General features: G+C 41.9%; 1 protein-coding gene across 5 annotated transcripts in view; it reads left to right on the forward strand.

Moving 5' to 3' along the window:
* GAS2 (growth arrest specific 2) overlaps positions 1 to 15,789 on the forward strand; it is a 118,451-nt gene that overhangs the window by 21,542 nt on the left and 81,120 nt on the right. For all 5 annotated transcript variants that reach the window (XM_081836013.1, XM_081836010.1, XM_081836009.1 and 2 more), the window contains one exon: positions 9,427 to 9,551. In XM_081836013.1, the coding sequence (XP_081692139.1) occupies positions 9,427 to 9,551 (125 nt within the window). The remainder of the gene's footprint in view (positions 1 to 9,426; positions 9,552 to 15,789) is intronic.

Consider the following 15,789-nt stretch of genomic DNA (forward strand, 5'->3'; position numbering starts at 1 on the left):
TTCCAGATGAAATTAATGTGACTTAACTTATGATCATTTCCCCCCATTAATTTCAATGACCTAAGTGAAACTAATTTAATCTAGATCCAATTTATGTTCATCACAGCAAGTGAAGACAGTTCATGTCTGAATTTCCCACAATTTATTAATGTTTAGCACACAGCATGCAATTTAGATCTTTCTGTGTCCTTGTTCAGACATATGTATATGTACTTTCATGTTCTTGTCTCTCTGTGTGTAAGTGATATGTAGCTTGAAAGACTGTTAAGGCATCCAGCCTACTCAATCTATTTACTGTCTCATTTTAATTGCACGATGCTAGCAAGTACTTTCCTGTGATCTCCTGCTGCTCCGCCTCCTCATCTTTTCCTCCTGTTCCAGCAGTTTTGTTCTTTTTTTCCTGCTTTGCTCTTTTTTTCTGGTCAAGCTGCTCCATCTACAACCATTTGCTTCTGCACATCTTTCCTCTAATTTATATTCATCAGAAAGTGGCTACCTAGGACAGAAATAATGTGCTTAAAAACAGGCATTTCCTTCTCCTTCCCCAAAGGTGCAGATTGTATAGTTTCATCTGCTACTGATGTCTGGTGCAGCATTGTGGCAAGAGAATCAGGAAGGCCCAGCTTTGTGTCTTCCCTCTGCTATGAACTCATTAAGTAGCCTTAGCCACTTTCTCTTAACCTCAGTCCCCTCACCTGCAATATGGGAGACAATAATACCGAATGCATAACGCACTGTGAACACCTGAAAATGCCATACAAATATTACGTATTGATGATGGTTTCTCCATTCACCAGAAGCTATAGCATCCTGGGATAAAGGTTGCATATAAAAGCATCTGTGTTGAAACACACAATTATCCTAGCACATTGGTTTTCCTCCTTTCTCTCATTAAGATGCCCTTTCCACATCCATTTCTCTGCTGAGGAAGATCTGGATTTTCAGGTGAGGTTAGTAACCAAATATCCTCTCCCAGGCAGACAGCTCTTTCCCTCCCATATTATAATTTAGAGAAAGAACAGGACTGACTGTCGGGGATTAAAAAGGCGTGCAAGCATTTTGTTAGAATGAGTAATGGACACATCTAACACTTCAAAGCTCCAGGAAGAGTTTATAACTCCTAAAAAGTCTGCCCTGTGTGCTCATTTTGACATGGATCAGGACAGAGAGGAGGGGGAAGTGCTTTCTGTCTTGAGTTCCAAGGTCCATTTCCAACCCTTTAAACCAGAGCTGGGGGACTTCTGCTGCTCTCCAGATGTTGTTGGGACTCCAACTCCCATTAACCCCAGTAAGCATAGTCAATGGAGAAGGATGGTGGGAGCTGGAGTCCAGGAACATCGGAGTGGTGGTGTCACAGGTTCCCAAGCTCTGATTTAAGCTGGAATTTCCAAAGTTGCATTTGCTCCCCTTTTACTTGGATACAGAGATCTCTAGTTTTGGGGATGGTGCCAGAACAAGGATTTCGTGGTTTGAACATAAAACATACAGCTTTAATATTAAATGAGAAAATCCTACAGAGAGGGCTTTGTTTGCATTCCTGAGCAGGCAGATTTCACATGGACAAAGTCAAACATGAAATCAGCAAGGGAGCATGCATAGCAACTTGAGGCTCTGACATGCCACACCGAATTTTAATTCTTTATAAAGCTTCACAGGAGGGTTGGCACTCAGAAAGGGTATCTTTGGGATTCCAGTGCAGGCAACTCTGTTTTAATTATGAAACAATATAGTAAGGCATTATTAACATGGATAAACTGCCTTTTGGAAGCAAAATATATTTGTGATTCTGGTATGCATATCTAGTCTATGGGCCCATTGAATTCCTTATAGCAATAGCTAGCTATGTAGTTCAGTTTGCACGGTAATGGGAATCTACCTAACTTGCACTTCCAAATCAATACATGATTCAAAATGAAGCTATCCTTTGAAATTTAGTTTTCTGGATTTTGTGATGCTGTGCTCCAGAGAAATATGCATATACTTTTGTATGTGTATGAGAGAGAGAGAACTTGCTCAAAACACAACCCCCCCCAAACTGTATATTTTAGAACTGTGCATGAGATTGTGTGTGATTTTCATGCATTTTTTTTTAAAAAAAATGCAAAGTTTTGTGATAATGAATGGAACTAAATTTAAAACTGAAAAAAGTAAAAAATGAAGGAAACTCAAACAGACAGATTCCTCCATCCCTATGCTTCCTCTTCTAACTCCACCACCCTCAGCTGCATAAGGCCTTCCAGCATAGGGAGGGTAGGGAGAAAGTAGAGACATTCCATTCTATCTCAGTATCACTGCTAGTTAGTTGTATTTATTGAGAGTGGCTGGAGAAACCCAGCCAGATGGGTGGGGTATAAATTATTGTTGTTGTTGTTGTTGTTGTTGTTGATGATGATGATGATGATTTTCTTTTCCCCCTCAGGCTTCCCTAAATGCAATACATAAGCTCAATTATGTCTGTGTTTAAAATGCTGCAGTTTTGTGTGTTTCCTCTAATAATTTTTGTATCTGACCAGGAGGTAATGCTCAAACGGTAATAATGATGTAGAATTGAATCTCTCTATTTTCATCTGAGGAATGTTGGAGGGTATGCTGTATGAAGCTGTATTAAATGACTCTGCAAAAAACAACAACACACGATGCCTTCTGGAATCACAGTTGTACTACATAACATATTTTTCATTAGTTGCATGTCGAGGTCCCCAAGCCACCCCTCAAAATACCTCATAACTCACACATAATTTTTGTTTAAGGTTTTTGGCATAATTTTGGCCACAACTTTATTAAAATACATACCTGTGAGTGGTTGCTTAGGCATTGGTTAAGACTATCTGTCCCCCCCGCCTGGGACGGAACTGACTTCCGAACTCCCTCGGAAGCCAGTGAAGGGAAAACAATATTGGGGGGCAATGGAGCTGAGTCACAGGCCCTCACCACTCACCCACATGCTCCCCAGAGCTTGCCGGCCCTAGTCCCATTTCAGGGATTCGGACAGAATCGTGGCAAGCCCCTGGATTCCTTTAACAGATTTCCCTTCTGCACCACCATTGGAGGGGCAGGCCAAGCCAATCCTTACCCCTCCTCCAACCAATTTATAACCAATGCCTAACCGCAACCTTACAAGTTGTGACAATTTGCTACGTAGTAGGCAAAAACCAAATGGCTCAGCCAATCAGCCATATGGACAAAATTCCTACCAGGCCCCTGCCCCAATGGCAGACGACCCCATGGCAGGCATAGCAAGGTCAACCGGAACTCAGGGCGGGCGGGCGGGTGATCCAATGCACTCAGCGAAAGAGAAAGCAATAAGCTGAGTGCCCCAATATTTAAAACCTTTAATCCCACCCACCACATTGCAACATGCAATTTGCCCCAGCAACCCAGCCATCCAATCATTGCCCCAGATCAGCATATTTAACCCTGCCTGGCAACAGAGGGATGGCTCGACGGACCCCACTGCAACACGTGCTCTCATTTCAGGGAGAATATGCTTTACAGATGTTGAATGCAAAAACCCATTCACTTTGTAACAAGTACTTCATCTTGGTTTACAAAATGTAACAATCAAACCATAAATGTGTGTCAGACTATAAAATAATCTATGTGGGTTTAGATGGTGTTGGTAGAAGCATCTCTCCCAGCATCAGATTAACTTTTAAAATAAAAAAATTGCTCTATATTTATCAAATCAACCCAAAAGGTAGGACAGACCCATAAATCCTGAGACAATATGTTAATTTAGAAGAATGACCATTTCATTCGGACTGGAAAGTGTAAAAAAAACCAGCCCAAAACTATGCTAAATGGAATGTCATTTGTGACAATTACACTATACACAAATGTATCAATCTCTATTCAAAGCAGTGAGCAGATCCAGATTCTATTAAAATGTTAAATTCCAAGGAAAGAAATATGAAACTGCTCTGATGAAACAGATAGTTTTTGCAAAGTGAAGAATGTCGGGAAAATAGCTTTCTTTGCTGTTGGCTGGTGTTTGTACACTAACCTGGCAGTCTGAGCAGCTGGCACAGAGGTGACCTTGAAAATACAGATTTCCTTCCTCCCTGCATTATTTCTACTATGTACTGCTCAAGTGGGTCCTATGACTATTATCACACAGGTGATATCACACACTCCCCTTTCTGGAAATCTGCAGGCTTCATGGCGTATTGATTATTCAAATACTAGCCATGTGTATGTTGATGTTGTAACATGCTGTGCAGCATACAGTATATGAAATCCCACATCAGAATTGCCATCTGAATCTTCCCAAGGCAATTTGTGACAACTTGCTGGTTGAAAGCTAATGCCGTACTGTATATCCTATTTTGTTTTGGTAACAGCAGAGACTGTTATGGTCTCAGTTCCTTTGAGAAAATAAAGTTTTCTGGGAAGAAGATACCAAAAGTGATTTAAATATTAAACTTGAGGAAATGCAAGCATCACTTATAGAGGATCTCTCCAAAGACAGAGGCTACTTTAGAATTACGATTTATCTGCTTTCCATGTAATTCTAACTTGCTATTTGCTGTGCAAACAAGTGTGCCTCTCTTCAGTTGTCTTCTTTACTTTTATTCAGCTAGTGGAAAAAGAATAATTTGCAATAATTTAAATGCCAAGCCTGTTAAATCTATTTTTGATTTGTTACTTAAACTTTCAATTTGGGGTGCCAAGTTAAGAAAATCTGTGATTTCTGCATTGTTATTACACTCGTTTTATTTTTGGATTTCGTTTTTGGGCTGGCTACAACATGAAAACCACAAAACGCACAAGATAACATATCAATTTACAAATTTAACCAAAGAAAACATAAACTGAAGCCTCTTTTATTTGTTGAAAGTTGAACCCAAGCCACTCAAACCCCAGCTAAAACAGAGTGCTTTTTAAAACTTCCAAAAGTGATTTTTGCTGAGGTTTTTTTTGCAAAGCCCTCCTAACAAATCATTGTAATCATAACTTGGGACACAGAATCATAGCTAGCAACGTTTCCCCTTTTTAAAGGCAAATTCCCTTATTCCGAATAGGATTCCTCGCAAGAAAAGGGAAAAGTTGACAGCTATGCACAGAATCAGGACAGTAAACTTTTTACTGTTTGATGTAGAACAGCAAACTGATTCTCCCCCATGTGTATTATACCCAAGTCTGTCCAAAGTTTGGCACCTTAGACAAATTAAAAAACACAAGTTTTTCTCCCTAGGGATAAAAATAGTACAATAAAAATAAATGAAAAAAAGCTGTTCTTTCAGGGCACCCAAAATCAGCTGCCTGAGATGGCAGCAAGGCATTTGATTTCAGCAAGGCATTTGACAAGGTGCCCCATGATATTCTTGTAAAGAAGCTAGTAAAATGTGGTCTTGACTATGCTACCACTCAGTGGATTTGTAACTGGCTGACTGACTGAACCCAAAGGGTGCTCATCAATGGTTCCTCTTCATCCTGGAGAAGAGTGACTAGTGGGGTGCCACAGGGTTCTGTCTTGGGCCCGGTCTTATTCAACATCTTTATCAATGACTTGGTTGATGGACTCAAGGGCATCCTGATCAAATTTGCAGATGACACCAAACTGGGAGGGGTGGCTAGCACCCCAGAGGACAGGATCACACTTCAAAACGACCTTGACAGATTAGAGAACTGGGCCAAAACAAACAAGATGAATTTTAACAGGGAGAAATGTAAAGTATTGCACTTGGGCAAAAAAAATGAGAGACACAAATACAAGATGGGTGACACCTGGCTTGAGAGCAGTACATGTGAAAAGGATCTAGGAGTCTTGGTTGACCACAAACTTGACATGAGCCAACAGTGTGACGCGGCAGCTTAAAAAGCCAATGCAATTCTGGGCTGCATCAATAGGAGTATAGCATCTAGATCAAGGGAAGTAATAGTGCCACTGTATTCTGCTCTGGTCAGACCTCACCTGGAGTACTGTGTCCAGTTCTGGGCACCACAGTTCAAGAAGGACACTGACAAACTGGAATGTGTCCAGAGGAGGGCAACCAAAATGGTCAAAGGCCTGGAAACAATGCCTTATGAGGAACGGCTAAGGGAGCTGGGCATGTTTAGCCTGGAGAAGAGGAGGTTAAGGGGTGATATGATAGCCATGTTCTAATATATAAAAGGATGTCACATAGAGGAGGGAGAAAGGTTGTTTTCTGCTGCTCCAGAGAAGTGGACACGGAGCAATGGTTCCAAACTACAAGAAAGAAGATTCCACCTAAACATTAGGAAGAACTTCCTGACAGTAAGAGCTGTTCGACAGTGGAATTTGCTGCCAAGGAGTGTGGTGGAGTCTCCTTCTTTGGAGGTCTTTAAGCAGAGGCTTGACAACCATATGTCAGGAGTGCTCTGATGGTGTTTCCTGCTTGGCAGGGGGGTGGTCTCTTCCAACTCTATGATTCTATGGTTGCTTTGCTCTACCTAATAGTAGGGCCAGGCTTGCTTATGAGGGAACACATTCTCCTTCTGCTGATAGAGAACAGAATGAAGAACAGCAGCTATACAACACAATGAACACTTTCTGGCTCCTCTGTGGAGGTACTGGGTGGGGGACCGGGATTCAATTCAGTTCACATTGAAAGGTGAACCTACCTAATTTTCACAGCAATATGTGAACCAAAACACAGCTGATCTTTGAAATTGGCAATTGTCCAAATTTCTAGTGCCGTTCTCTAGTCAACCAGTGTGTACAAAAGTGCATATACTAGGGTGAAATGTGCATATAAATACACACACACACACAATACAAAATATTAGGGAGAATTGCTTTGCAAAAATGTGTATCTTAAGGCAAAATTGGATATAAAAATGTGTATATTATGGGAAATTTGCACTAAAATGCTGGTGAATTTTCATGAGGAGCTTTTGGCTTTTTTGTTTTTTAAAATCAAAAACTGATGTGGAGAACAGAAGTGAAGATGAGGAAAAACGAGAAGCTGAAATGGATAGACGTATTTTCCCATCCTTAGTTCTGTACCAACTGTATGTAGGAAACATACCTGGCTATTTCTGGCAAGCTCAGGCCTACCCCACCCAGCTTGGTGCTCTCTGGGCCCCTGCTGCATAGTCTACTCTGAGAAAGACTATGATAGTTGTCAGAGCCACCCGAGGTCCCAGCTCACAAGAGACCAAAGTCCAGTCCAAGTTATGTACAAAAGGATTTATTGAAGATCATTGTAGCCATTACATCCCAACTCCGTGGCTCCGCATCTGTTACCCTTAGATGTTAGAAGTCCCCTCTGAGTCCGTCCCTCCCCTGCACCAATTTAAGAGGCTTGTACTGCTCCACCTTTTCCTCTCTTTCCTTTTCCGCAGGGTCTTCCTGCCCCCTGTCTTCCCTCTTTCCGGGACTCCCCAGAGGCTGAGTCTTCTCCCGCCTGCTCCCCCCTCCTTCGTGCTTTGGCACCAGGCTCCTCCTCAGAGCTCTCCTCATTTCCGCGCGCCTCTATATTTGAACTTGGCGCGCGTACGTTGCCTCTGACCTTCCTTTCTACAGTTACGCTGCTCTCGGTACTACACTCCTCCCTTTCAGGCAGGACGTCTTGCTCCGAACTCCTCCCCCTTCCTCCTTCCTGTCCTGCTCTTTCTGACACACTGGCAACTCCCCCCCCTCCACTCCTTTCTGACGGGGGAGCTGGTCCCGCTTTGCCACTCCCACTGGGGATTCCCTCTTCGTTCCCCTCTTTCTGACTGCTTCCCTCTCTATTGCCCCTTGGCTTGACCAGGGGGGCTCCCTTCTGGGAATCCTCTGATTCGCTAGACGGACTTTGGGACAACCTCGGCTCGTTGTCGTCCTCTTCCTCCTCGCCCTCGCTCTCTGTCTCCTCTCTCCCTAAAACCCTGACAATAGTGCTGCCAATGGGAACTTGGGAGCAAGGGACATGGTATATACATACTGTATAGACAAGGCAATGGAAGAGAGGAACTGAGCTTGAGTTTACTCAGTGCTCTGCTCTCTTGGTGAAAATAGGGCTGGGTGGTTCTGATCTTTAATCAGATGGTATTTCTAAATTGCAGTATCATATTGAAATGGAACAAAGGCCCTTTTGATAGAATGTGTGAGGATTCATGCAACCTCTGCCCTGAGTGATCCCACACTTTCTTCCACAGACTGGTCTACAGGGGGATTCTAAACACATTCAGAATCCCTTCTTTGATCAGGAGCCCTGAATGGTTAGGATTCCTTAACAGATGTAAGTGTGGAACTGTATTCAACTGTGCTCAGTCCTCAAAGGTTAGGAGTGGCACATCCATGCTCCCTACCCCGTTTGAGCACTTACATGTTCTTTGGAACACCTGAAGGAATCCTGCATATAGGTTCTGTAGGAAAGCTATTGCACATGACTGCTGCCCATATCTGTTACAAAATGGAAATGGATAAAGCATTGAAAACTGAAACAAAGAAAACCTTATCCCAAGACTCACCTCAGTTCTTTGCTTTTTGTTCTTGACAGGTAATGAAAGCAAACAAAATGCATTAGTCTGTCTTCTCAGGCACATATGACATTAGTTGGTTTAGTCATTCTGGCAGCCTTCCCCAGAATACATAATAATTCATCAATGGAGGGGTGGGGAAAGTCTCCCTCCCCCCCCTCTCTCTCTCCTTTCCTAACCATTTTCAAGCAAGTAAGTTTTTCTTCTGCAGTAAAATCTTTTAGAAAGTCTTCTTGAGCAGGTCTAAATGATCATGATGAAACAGACGGACGAGGCAAATTCTATGGCTGTTAGTAACAGCTCCTTTCCACACAATTTGCCGCTGAAAAATAGTGCCAGGAGCTTGGGCACTATGAAATTCATTCTACTGATGGTCTCATATTGTCCCCGGTTGGCACTCTGCTTCCAGACATGAAAACTAGTTGTAATTCAGCTAATGGCTTTGCAGTGCTTAGTGCAGACAATGTTCCAGCCAAAGGTTTCCTAGCTGCATCCTGGTTATTTTCCTGCCTTTCCTCTTTTATTATTGCAGTTTTTCATTGTTATTTCTTAAGGAACCAATTCCGTGTTTATCCACTCATTAAAATTGATTTCTTTAAAAACTCACCACCACATTGACTTTTTTCATTTTATTTGCAGACATTGAGAAGTAGAGAGAAGCAGGGTAGTATTCACCTTACACAACCCCAACTATTTCACAATCCTATAATCATGGCTCGCTCACAGAGAGAGAAACCATATTTCAAAAAATATTAATACAATAATGTGCCTGCTCCACTTACCTTTTGGGTCCATAATCAGAGGTTTATTCTAAAAACAACTCCACTATTTATTTTCAACAACTGGTGACCATGTACTTTGATAATATGACATCAGATTCCTTTTAAAGACACAACTATAATTTGGCACAAACTAAAATTGCAATATAAGCATACCTGCTCAGAACATTGGTAATTGTCAAAGCTGATGCTGAATGCTGTTATTTTTATTCCATTTCAGGAAAGGAAATAACAGCTGAGACCTTCATGGAGAAATTGGATAATGGGGCTTTGCTCTGTCGGCTAGCGGAGACTTTACAGGAGAAATTTAAAGAAAACTGCATTGAGGTCAACAAGATTGGAAAGGTAAATGTTGGTTAAGTCATGAGACAGCATGAACAATCATTTCTTTGAAAAAGTTTAATAGCCTTCAATATCTCTAGATACAATGACCCACCTTTAATGTTTTATCTTTACTCGTCGTCTTTCTTCTTCGCTCTCATCACCCACTAAAATGATCGTGGCAGCATTGATGCAAACAACTTTAGTCAAGGCACAACTCAGCCACAATTTAGGGGCTGAAAAACAATGTCATTTCCACACTAGACATTTAGTGCTACACTTCGTTCACTCCCTTTTTAATGGGGCATCTCCATAACTTAGAATTAAATCAGAGCCATCCTGTGTTACCCCTGTGTTCCTCCCATCTTTTTTCCAGATTGAAGAAAATCTAACTTTTTCATTGAGCTACTAATATCCCCAGATGTGGTTCACCTTAGCACTAGAGTACCCAATGTGGTACCCCCCCCCAAATCAAGGCCTGCTGCCCCTTCCTCTTTCCTTCTTTCAGGTCTTTGGTTACCTGGTAGGGGATGCATACTTTTTTTTTGTCACCCCCCCCCCAGTGTAGTTAGTGGGTGGCTCACTAGACTGGACGGATGGGAGGTTGTCTGCTATTGATGGGATTACAATTCCTCTAAAGAAGTGAGTATGCAACTTGGATACTTTTAAACATTAAAAGCTTCCCTAAACAGGGCTGCCTTCAGATGTCTTCTAAAAGTTTGGTAGTTATTTTTCTCTTTAACATCTGGTGGGAGGGCATTCCACAGGGCAGGTGCCACTACTGAGAAGGCCCTCTGCCTGGTTCCCTGTACCTTGGCTTCTTGCAGCAAGGGAACCACTAGAAAGCCCTCAGCGCTGGACCTCAGTGTCCGGGCCGAACGATGGAGGTAGAGATGCTCCTTCAGGTAATGACTTCATCTTGCCTTCCTGGGACTTTGCCCTCTTGGGACTCTGCGTCCCATGCTGGAATTTGACAATGCTGAGTTCACATTTCCTTTTTCACTGGAGTCATTTGGATTTCACAGAGCCCTTTTCTTTCCCAGTGGTCTGTGGGAGTCATGTGAATGAGATTAGAAAACCTCATTCCAAAGCTATGCAGTGTGTGTGTGTTATTTCACATTCTGTAGCGTAAGAGTGCAAAGAAATGGCAGGGTAATGGCCTTTGTGTCATTGCCAATTGTTACGGAGGCATCCCCTCCCCACCCCCCTGTTTCACACTGTAATTCCCTGTGTAGAAAGTCTCAGGCAGCAGACTCCACAACTGGAAAATGTGGGCCTCGGTGCCAAGAACGTTATCCGAGAATAAGAGTGCATGAAATTCGGCATAGTATGGATTCCATATTACCCCCTCGAACCATTAGCCTCTGCCGCATTCATAATATACGTGCTGTCATGGAGCCATGAGGCTGTGCAGGGATTGAGAAGCATAGTATGGCTTTCATCCAGCTGCTACCTTAAAGATGGCTTTTTGCGGCAGGCAGCTGGGCCTCTTAGACACTTCAGCTGCTATTAAAATAGATAAAGCACTCTGGATATATATATATATATATATATATATATATATATATATATATTTGTAGGTAGGTGTGGGCTGATACAAAAAGTGAAACAGCTGCCAGAGGAACTGTGCTGGAGACAGCAGCCAGGCTGCAGCTGAGTGAGGGGGCGGCTGTCAGTGTATGAGAAGGCCAGAGCAGGGAGAGAATATTACAAGTCAGTATTTTCATAAGCTTGAAGGAGTATGGGTGATTTCTGCATACTGTGTCAGGGCTGAAATTTTTTCCCCTGAGAAATACCCTGTCAGTCACTGGCTTTTCTATATCCCCCCTCCAATCAATTAAAGCACTACCGCTGAACCTCCTGAAAGCATTCCTTAAAAACAGTAATGGAAGTTCTCTGTGTATGGCCAAGTCACACAGCTTTGGATGCAAAAGAATAAGTTATTAGACATGCACATTGGATCTCAATAATGGGTATCTGCTCCTCATTGATGAGTAGGCCAAGGAGGAGATGTCTTTTAATTATATGGGGAAAGAAACACACAGTGAAATTTACTGGGATGAATCAAGATGGCAGGCTCCCATGCTGGAGGTTATGTGATTCAGCACATAAACAGAAAGGGTGTGGGAAGCAGAGCTTGGGAAAATGAGATATGAAATTGCACAAATTTGGGAATCGGCACTGTCAGTGAACTCAAGAGCCCTTCAATCTGCCATTTCATGTACCTGGCATCAGAAAAAGGAACTGCTCTAGAGGTATTTGTTATGGTGAATCAGAGCACCTGGTACCCCAAAACAGTTCCATTGGAAATCAATGCAGTGATAATTAATGCATTGCCTCAGTGGGGCCAGTGCAAAGCCTAGTCTCAAATCCTGGAGGACTATCTCCAGTCAGTGTAGACACACTAAGGTAGATGGACCAATGGTCTGACTCTGTTGTAGCCCACCTAGGAGAAGGAAAACTGTGATCCTAAACCTCCTCTGCAGGAGAAGAAAAGGCTAAGCAGTTAACCCTACACAAATCTGGAGTGGAGATGGCGCCTTGTCCACCTCCTTCTGGTCAACTTCCTGTGTTCTGCGATATCTATGACACAGTTCTTTGGAGACAAGGATTGCTGACATGAGTATTTACCATATAATCAGGCCAACCATGTGGGAAGCTGGCATGTACCTCAGTGGCGTGTGACTGAAGCCAAATGGAATTCATTTTCATGGCAAGTCAGCTGTAGTGTTGACATTATATTTGAATAGATCTTTATTGTTTCTAAATGCTGCGGTTGAGCTTTTAAGCGGCAGCGTTTTTAATATAGGTGTTCAGAACCAAAATATAAATAGGCGTTAGATGCTCAAGCTTCTATTTACCTTAACCAAATTGCTGTTTTCAGAACAAAGAAACACAATTATCAATATTTTCAAAGCTAATGTTAATTGGATTTAAAGACATAGCAATCTCTTAGGAGACAAACTAGCAAAAAATGAGCATTGCCTTCAGAAGTATAAAACGTTTAAGGCATTATATTTCCTTGCAAAAGCAAAAATTAAATTAGCAAAACATAGGATTTTCTCTTCCTTATTTGTCAATAAGCGTTCATGTGCTTTTGAAAAGAAACAAAAGGTTGAGCTTTTCTAATGATTGCATTTGGTGAGTTTCTGCTTGTCATAGAACAATTCAAAGGTACTTCTGGAGGGTAAAGTGGCAATTCTGGGGAAACTGAACATTTTTTTTGCAAGAGTTGAAATCATGTTGACGATGTTCCCTAGAGGGTCAGAAGACCTGGTCTTTTGCCCTCTTGAAGACAGTGTTATCTTCAAAGTTGTGGAGGGCTTTGGTGACACTCATATTTCATCTTTGCAGTGACTCACTTGGAGTGACTAATGCTATAAGGTACTGGTGATGTCAGTCAGATAAGCACCATCTGGCATTAAGTGTGGTCCTGTATGACTCCACCTTCGATTGAAAAGGAGAGAGAAAAATAGGCTTCCTTTGCATATTTCCTTTCTTGCTGATATGCTTTCAGAGGCCACAACAGCGTAGGGGTGCATCATTATCTCCTTCTCAAACTGATGGAATGCAAGAAAGTGTACTGGTCCTGTCAAACTCAATTTGAGCACTGCTGCCTCCATAGTAGAAAGCACTGGGAATAGTCTCCATCGAAGCATCAGTGTGCAAAATTCCCGATAGCAAGACTATAAGGGTCCCATTGTGAACAATCTGGGACAACTGGGGAACTGGGAGTTCACATTAGGGGCATGAAATTTCCATGAGTCATGTGGCACACGTTTGGTTTTGTCTGCAAACATGCCTGGAGCTGCTTCTCTAGATAGACATTAAGGAATATTTTGCAAATACAAGCCCCCTTGTTAAGTACGTTCATGCAAGAGTTGTGTTTTTTTCATGTCACTGGTGTCCAAAGTTTTTAGGCCAGACACCACAATGCCTTTTTTCTTAACTCAGAGGTCTCTGTACTGGGAAGCACCAATCCCTAACACCTTCTATCACAGAATGCTGATGTAAACCTTCTGAAACATCTGGTGTGTTTGGAACTGTTTGGAAACCACTGTCCTATGCTGCTATTCTGCCCTTTTGTTTGGCCAATTTACACATTAGAGCTGCCACATGAATTTTTTAATTTGTTGAATGTTGCTATTTATTATTATGAATAAAAATCTATTATTTTATTATCTACCATGTTGTTAATTACATTAGAATGCTAATTCTAATACTATCACCAACTGTCTGGGTGCTGGTACGAGTCATGCAGCTGGGCTGATTTGCTACATTTGCTATAGGCAGAGGGCCTTCTCGGTGGTGGTGCCTGCCCTGTGGAACGCCCTCCCATCAGATGTCAAAGAAATAAACAACTATCTGACTTTTAGAAGATATCTGAAGGCAGCCCTGTTTAGGGAATTTTTTAATGTCTGATGTTTTATTGTATTTTTAATATTTTGTTGGAAGCTGCCTTTCTTTTCTTTTTTTGGTAACTTGCAGTAGCGTGGGGAAAAAAGGCCTCAACTACATGGCAAGCTAATACACCCAGATGGGGTGGATTAAAGCACCTTCCATATGGAGTGTATTGTATCTCCAGGGGAGGGACCACAGCTCTGAATCTTACAAGCAGAAGGTCCCACGTTTAATCCCAGTCTTCCCCCATGTTATTTTTTAAAGGGTCAGGTAGCAGGTAATGTGAAAGATGTGCCTAAGGCCTTGGAAAAGCATTGCTAGTTGTAAATCACAGGAGACAATACTGAGCTAGATGAACTAGTCAGATCTGACACAAAGCAGGCGGTTACAGTGGCTGAACCAGTAGCATGTAGACTGATCCTTAAAGCCTTGATTGTTCACTGTTTCTAAAACTTTGATAATTAAGACCGTCCTAAATATCACAAGAGCAGGCTACTGGCAAGATGTTGTCCCTTGCTGAGAGAGCTGCACTGGTTGCTGATCTGCTACTGGGTAAAGTTATTGTGTTAATTCACAAAGCCTGAAATAACAAGACCTCAAACTCCTTGAAGAATGGCCTGATTCCTTATGGTCCACCTTGATCACTGAAATTTCAATTCAGTTTGCATTTAAAGGTAAAGATACCTAATTCACCCTCCCTGAAACAGCCTAGGAACCAAAATGCAGCTACTCTTCAAAGTTTACATGTCTCTAAATTTTGCAGTGCAGTTCTGTAGCCAGGTAATGTGCACAGAAATGCACATTGCAGGGCAAAGTGTGCATATAAATCAATATATTAGTGAAAGTCACATACAAAAATGCATTATATTAGGGGGAATTGCTTGCAAAGATACATCTATCAAGAAAAATATGCACAAAAATCCTGATGAATTTTCCTGAGAACTCTTTTTTTAAAAAAATGCAAACTGATGTAGAAATGTGAAGAACTGAATTTAAGACTGGAAAAAATAAATAATTGAGAGAAACTGAAATTGACAGATTCCCCCATCCCTCGCGGAGATGGGGCCCTCCATTTCAGCAGCATCCCACTTGCTTGAGGAAAGTTGAAAACTTTCACGGGACTTACTAATAACTAAGATAGGTTCAGGGCTGAGGATGTGGGATAGCTAAGTGGTTGACATTTCAGTTTAGCCATTCAACTCTTAAAAGGGCTCTTCGGTTCACTAACATGAAAATAATTGCAAAACATAGCCCAGGAATGTCCCTTCCCAGCGCTTCTCAACCCTACCAAAAAGCAACAAATAATACCTCTGTGTATGGATTTTTAGAACCATTAAAACAGCATAAAGAAAATGTAATCATTCCAACCTGGATGAGGATTTAACAGTAGAGTGGATACAGAGGAATATAGCGATCATTTCTGAAGGGCCTGATTCCATTTTTTCCCTGCCTGTGAAACCTACCTGTGGGACGCCATGTGGTATTTGCATTATGACTAAATTTATATTCCAGCAGATTTAAGAGACAGGGAGATTCAGTGACAGTTATGTTAATAAATGCTGGGGATTTGTATAGTAGTAAATGGCTGGTTCTACCCATGTTATGGCTAATGACCTACTGCCCCCAAAACTGCAGGTTTATTATTATAGCAAGTGTGATTCTGTAAAAAAGTGATTCATATTGCAGGAGTCCATTTTGTAATTTTCTCCCAGTGGCTTGGATTTCATCTCCTTGCTCTCCAGGCCATATTTTACTTCTCCTGACAGATAGTTAATTTGAGAATTTCGCAGCTGTACAAACAAATTTAAAACGCCGAGGCATGTGTGGTATGCACAGAGCCCACGTTAGCTTGGAATTATTA

The sequence above is a fragment of the Podarcis erhardii genome (assembly GCF_964252035.2).
Source record: "Podarcis erhardii genome assembly, chromosome: 1".
Taxonomy (NCBI): domain Eukaryota; kingdom Metazoa; phylum Chordata; class Lepidosauria; order Squamata; family Lacertidae; genus Podarcis; species Podarcis erhardii.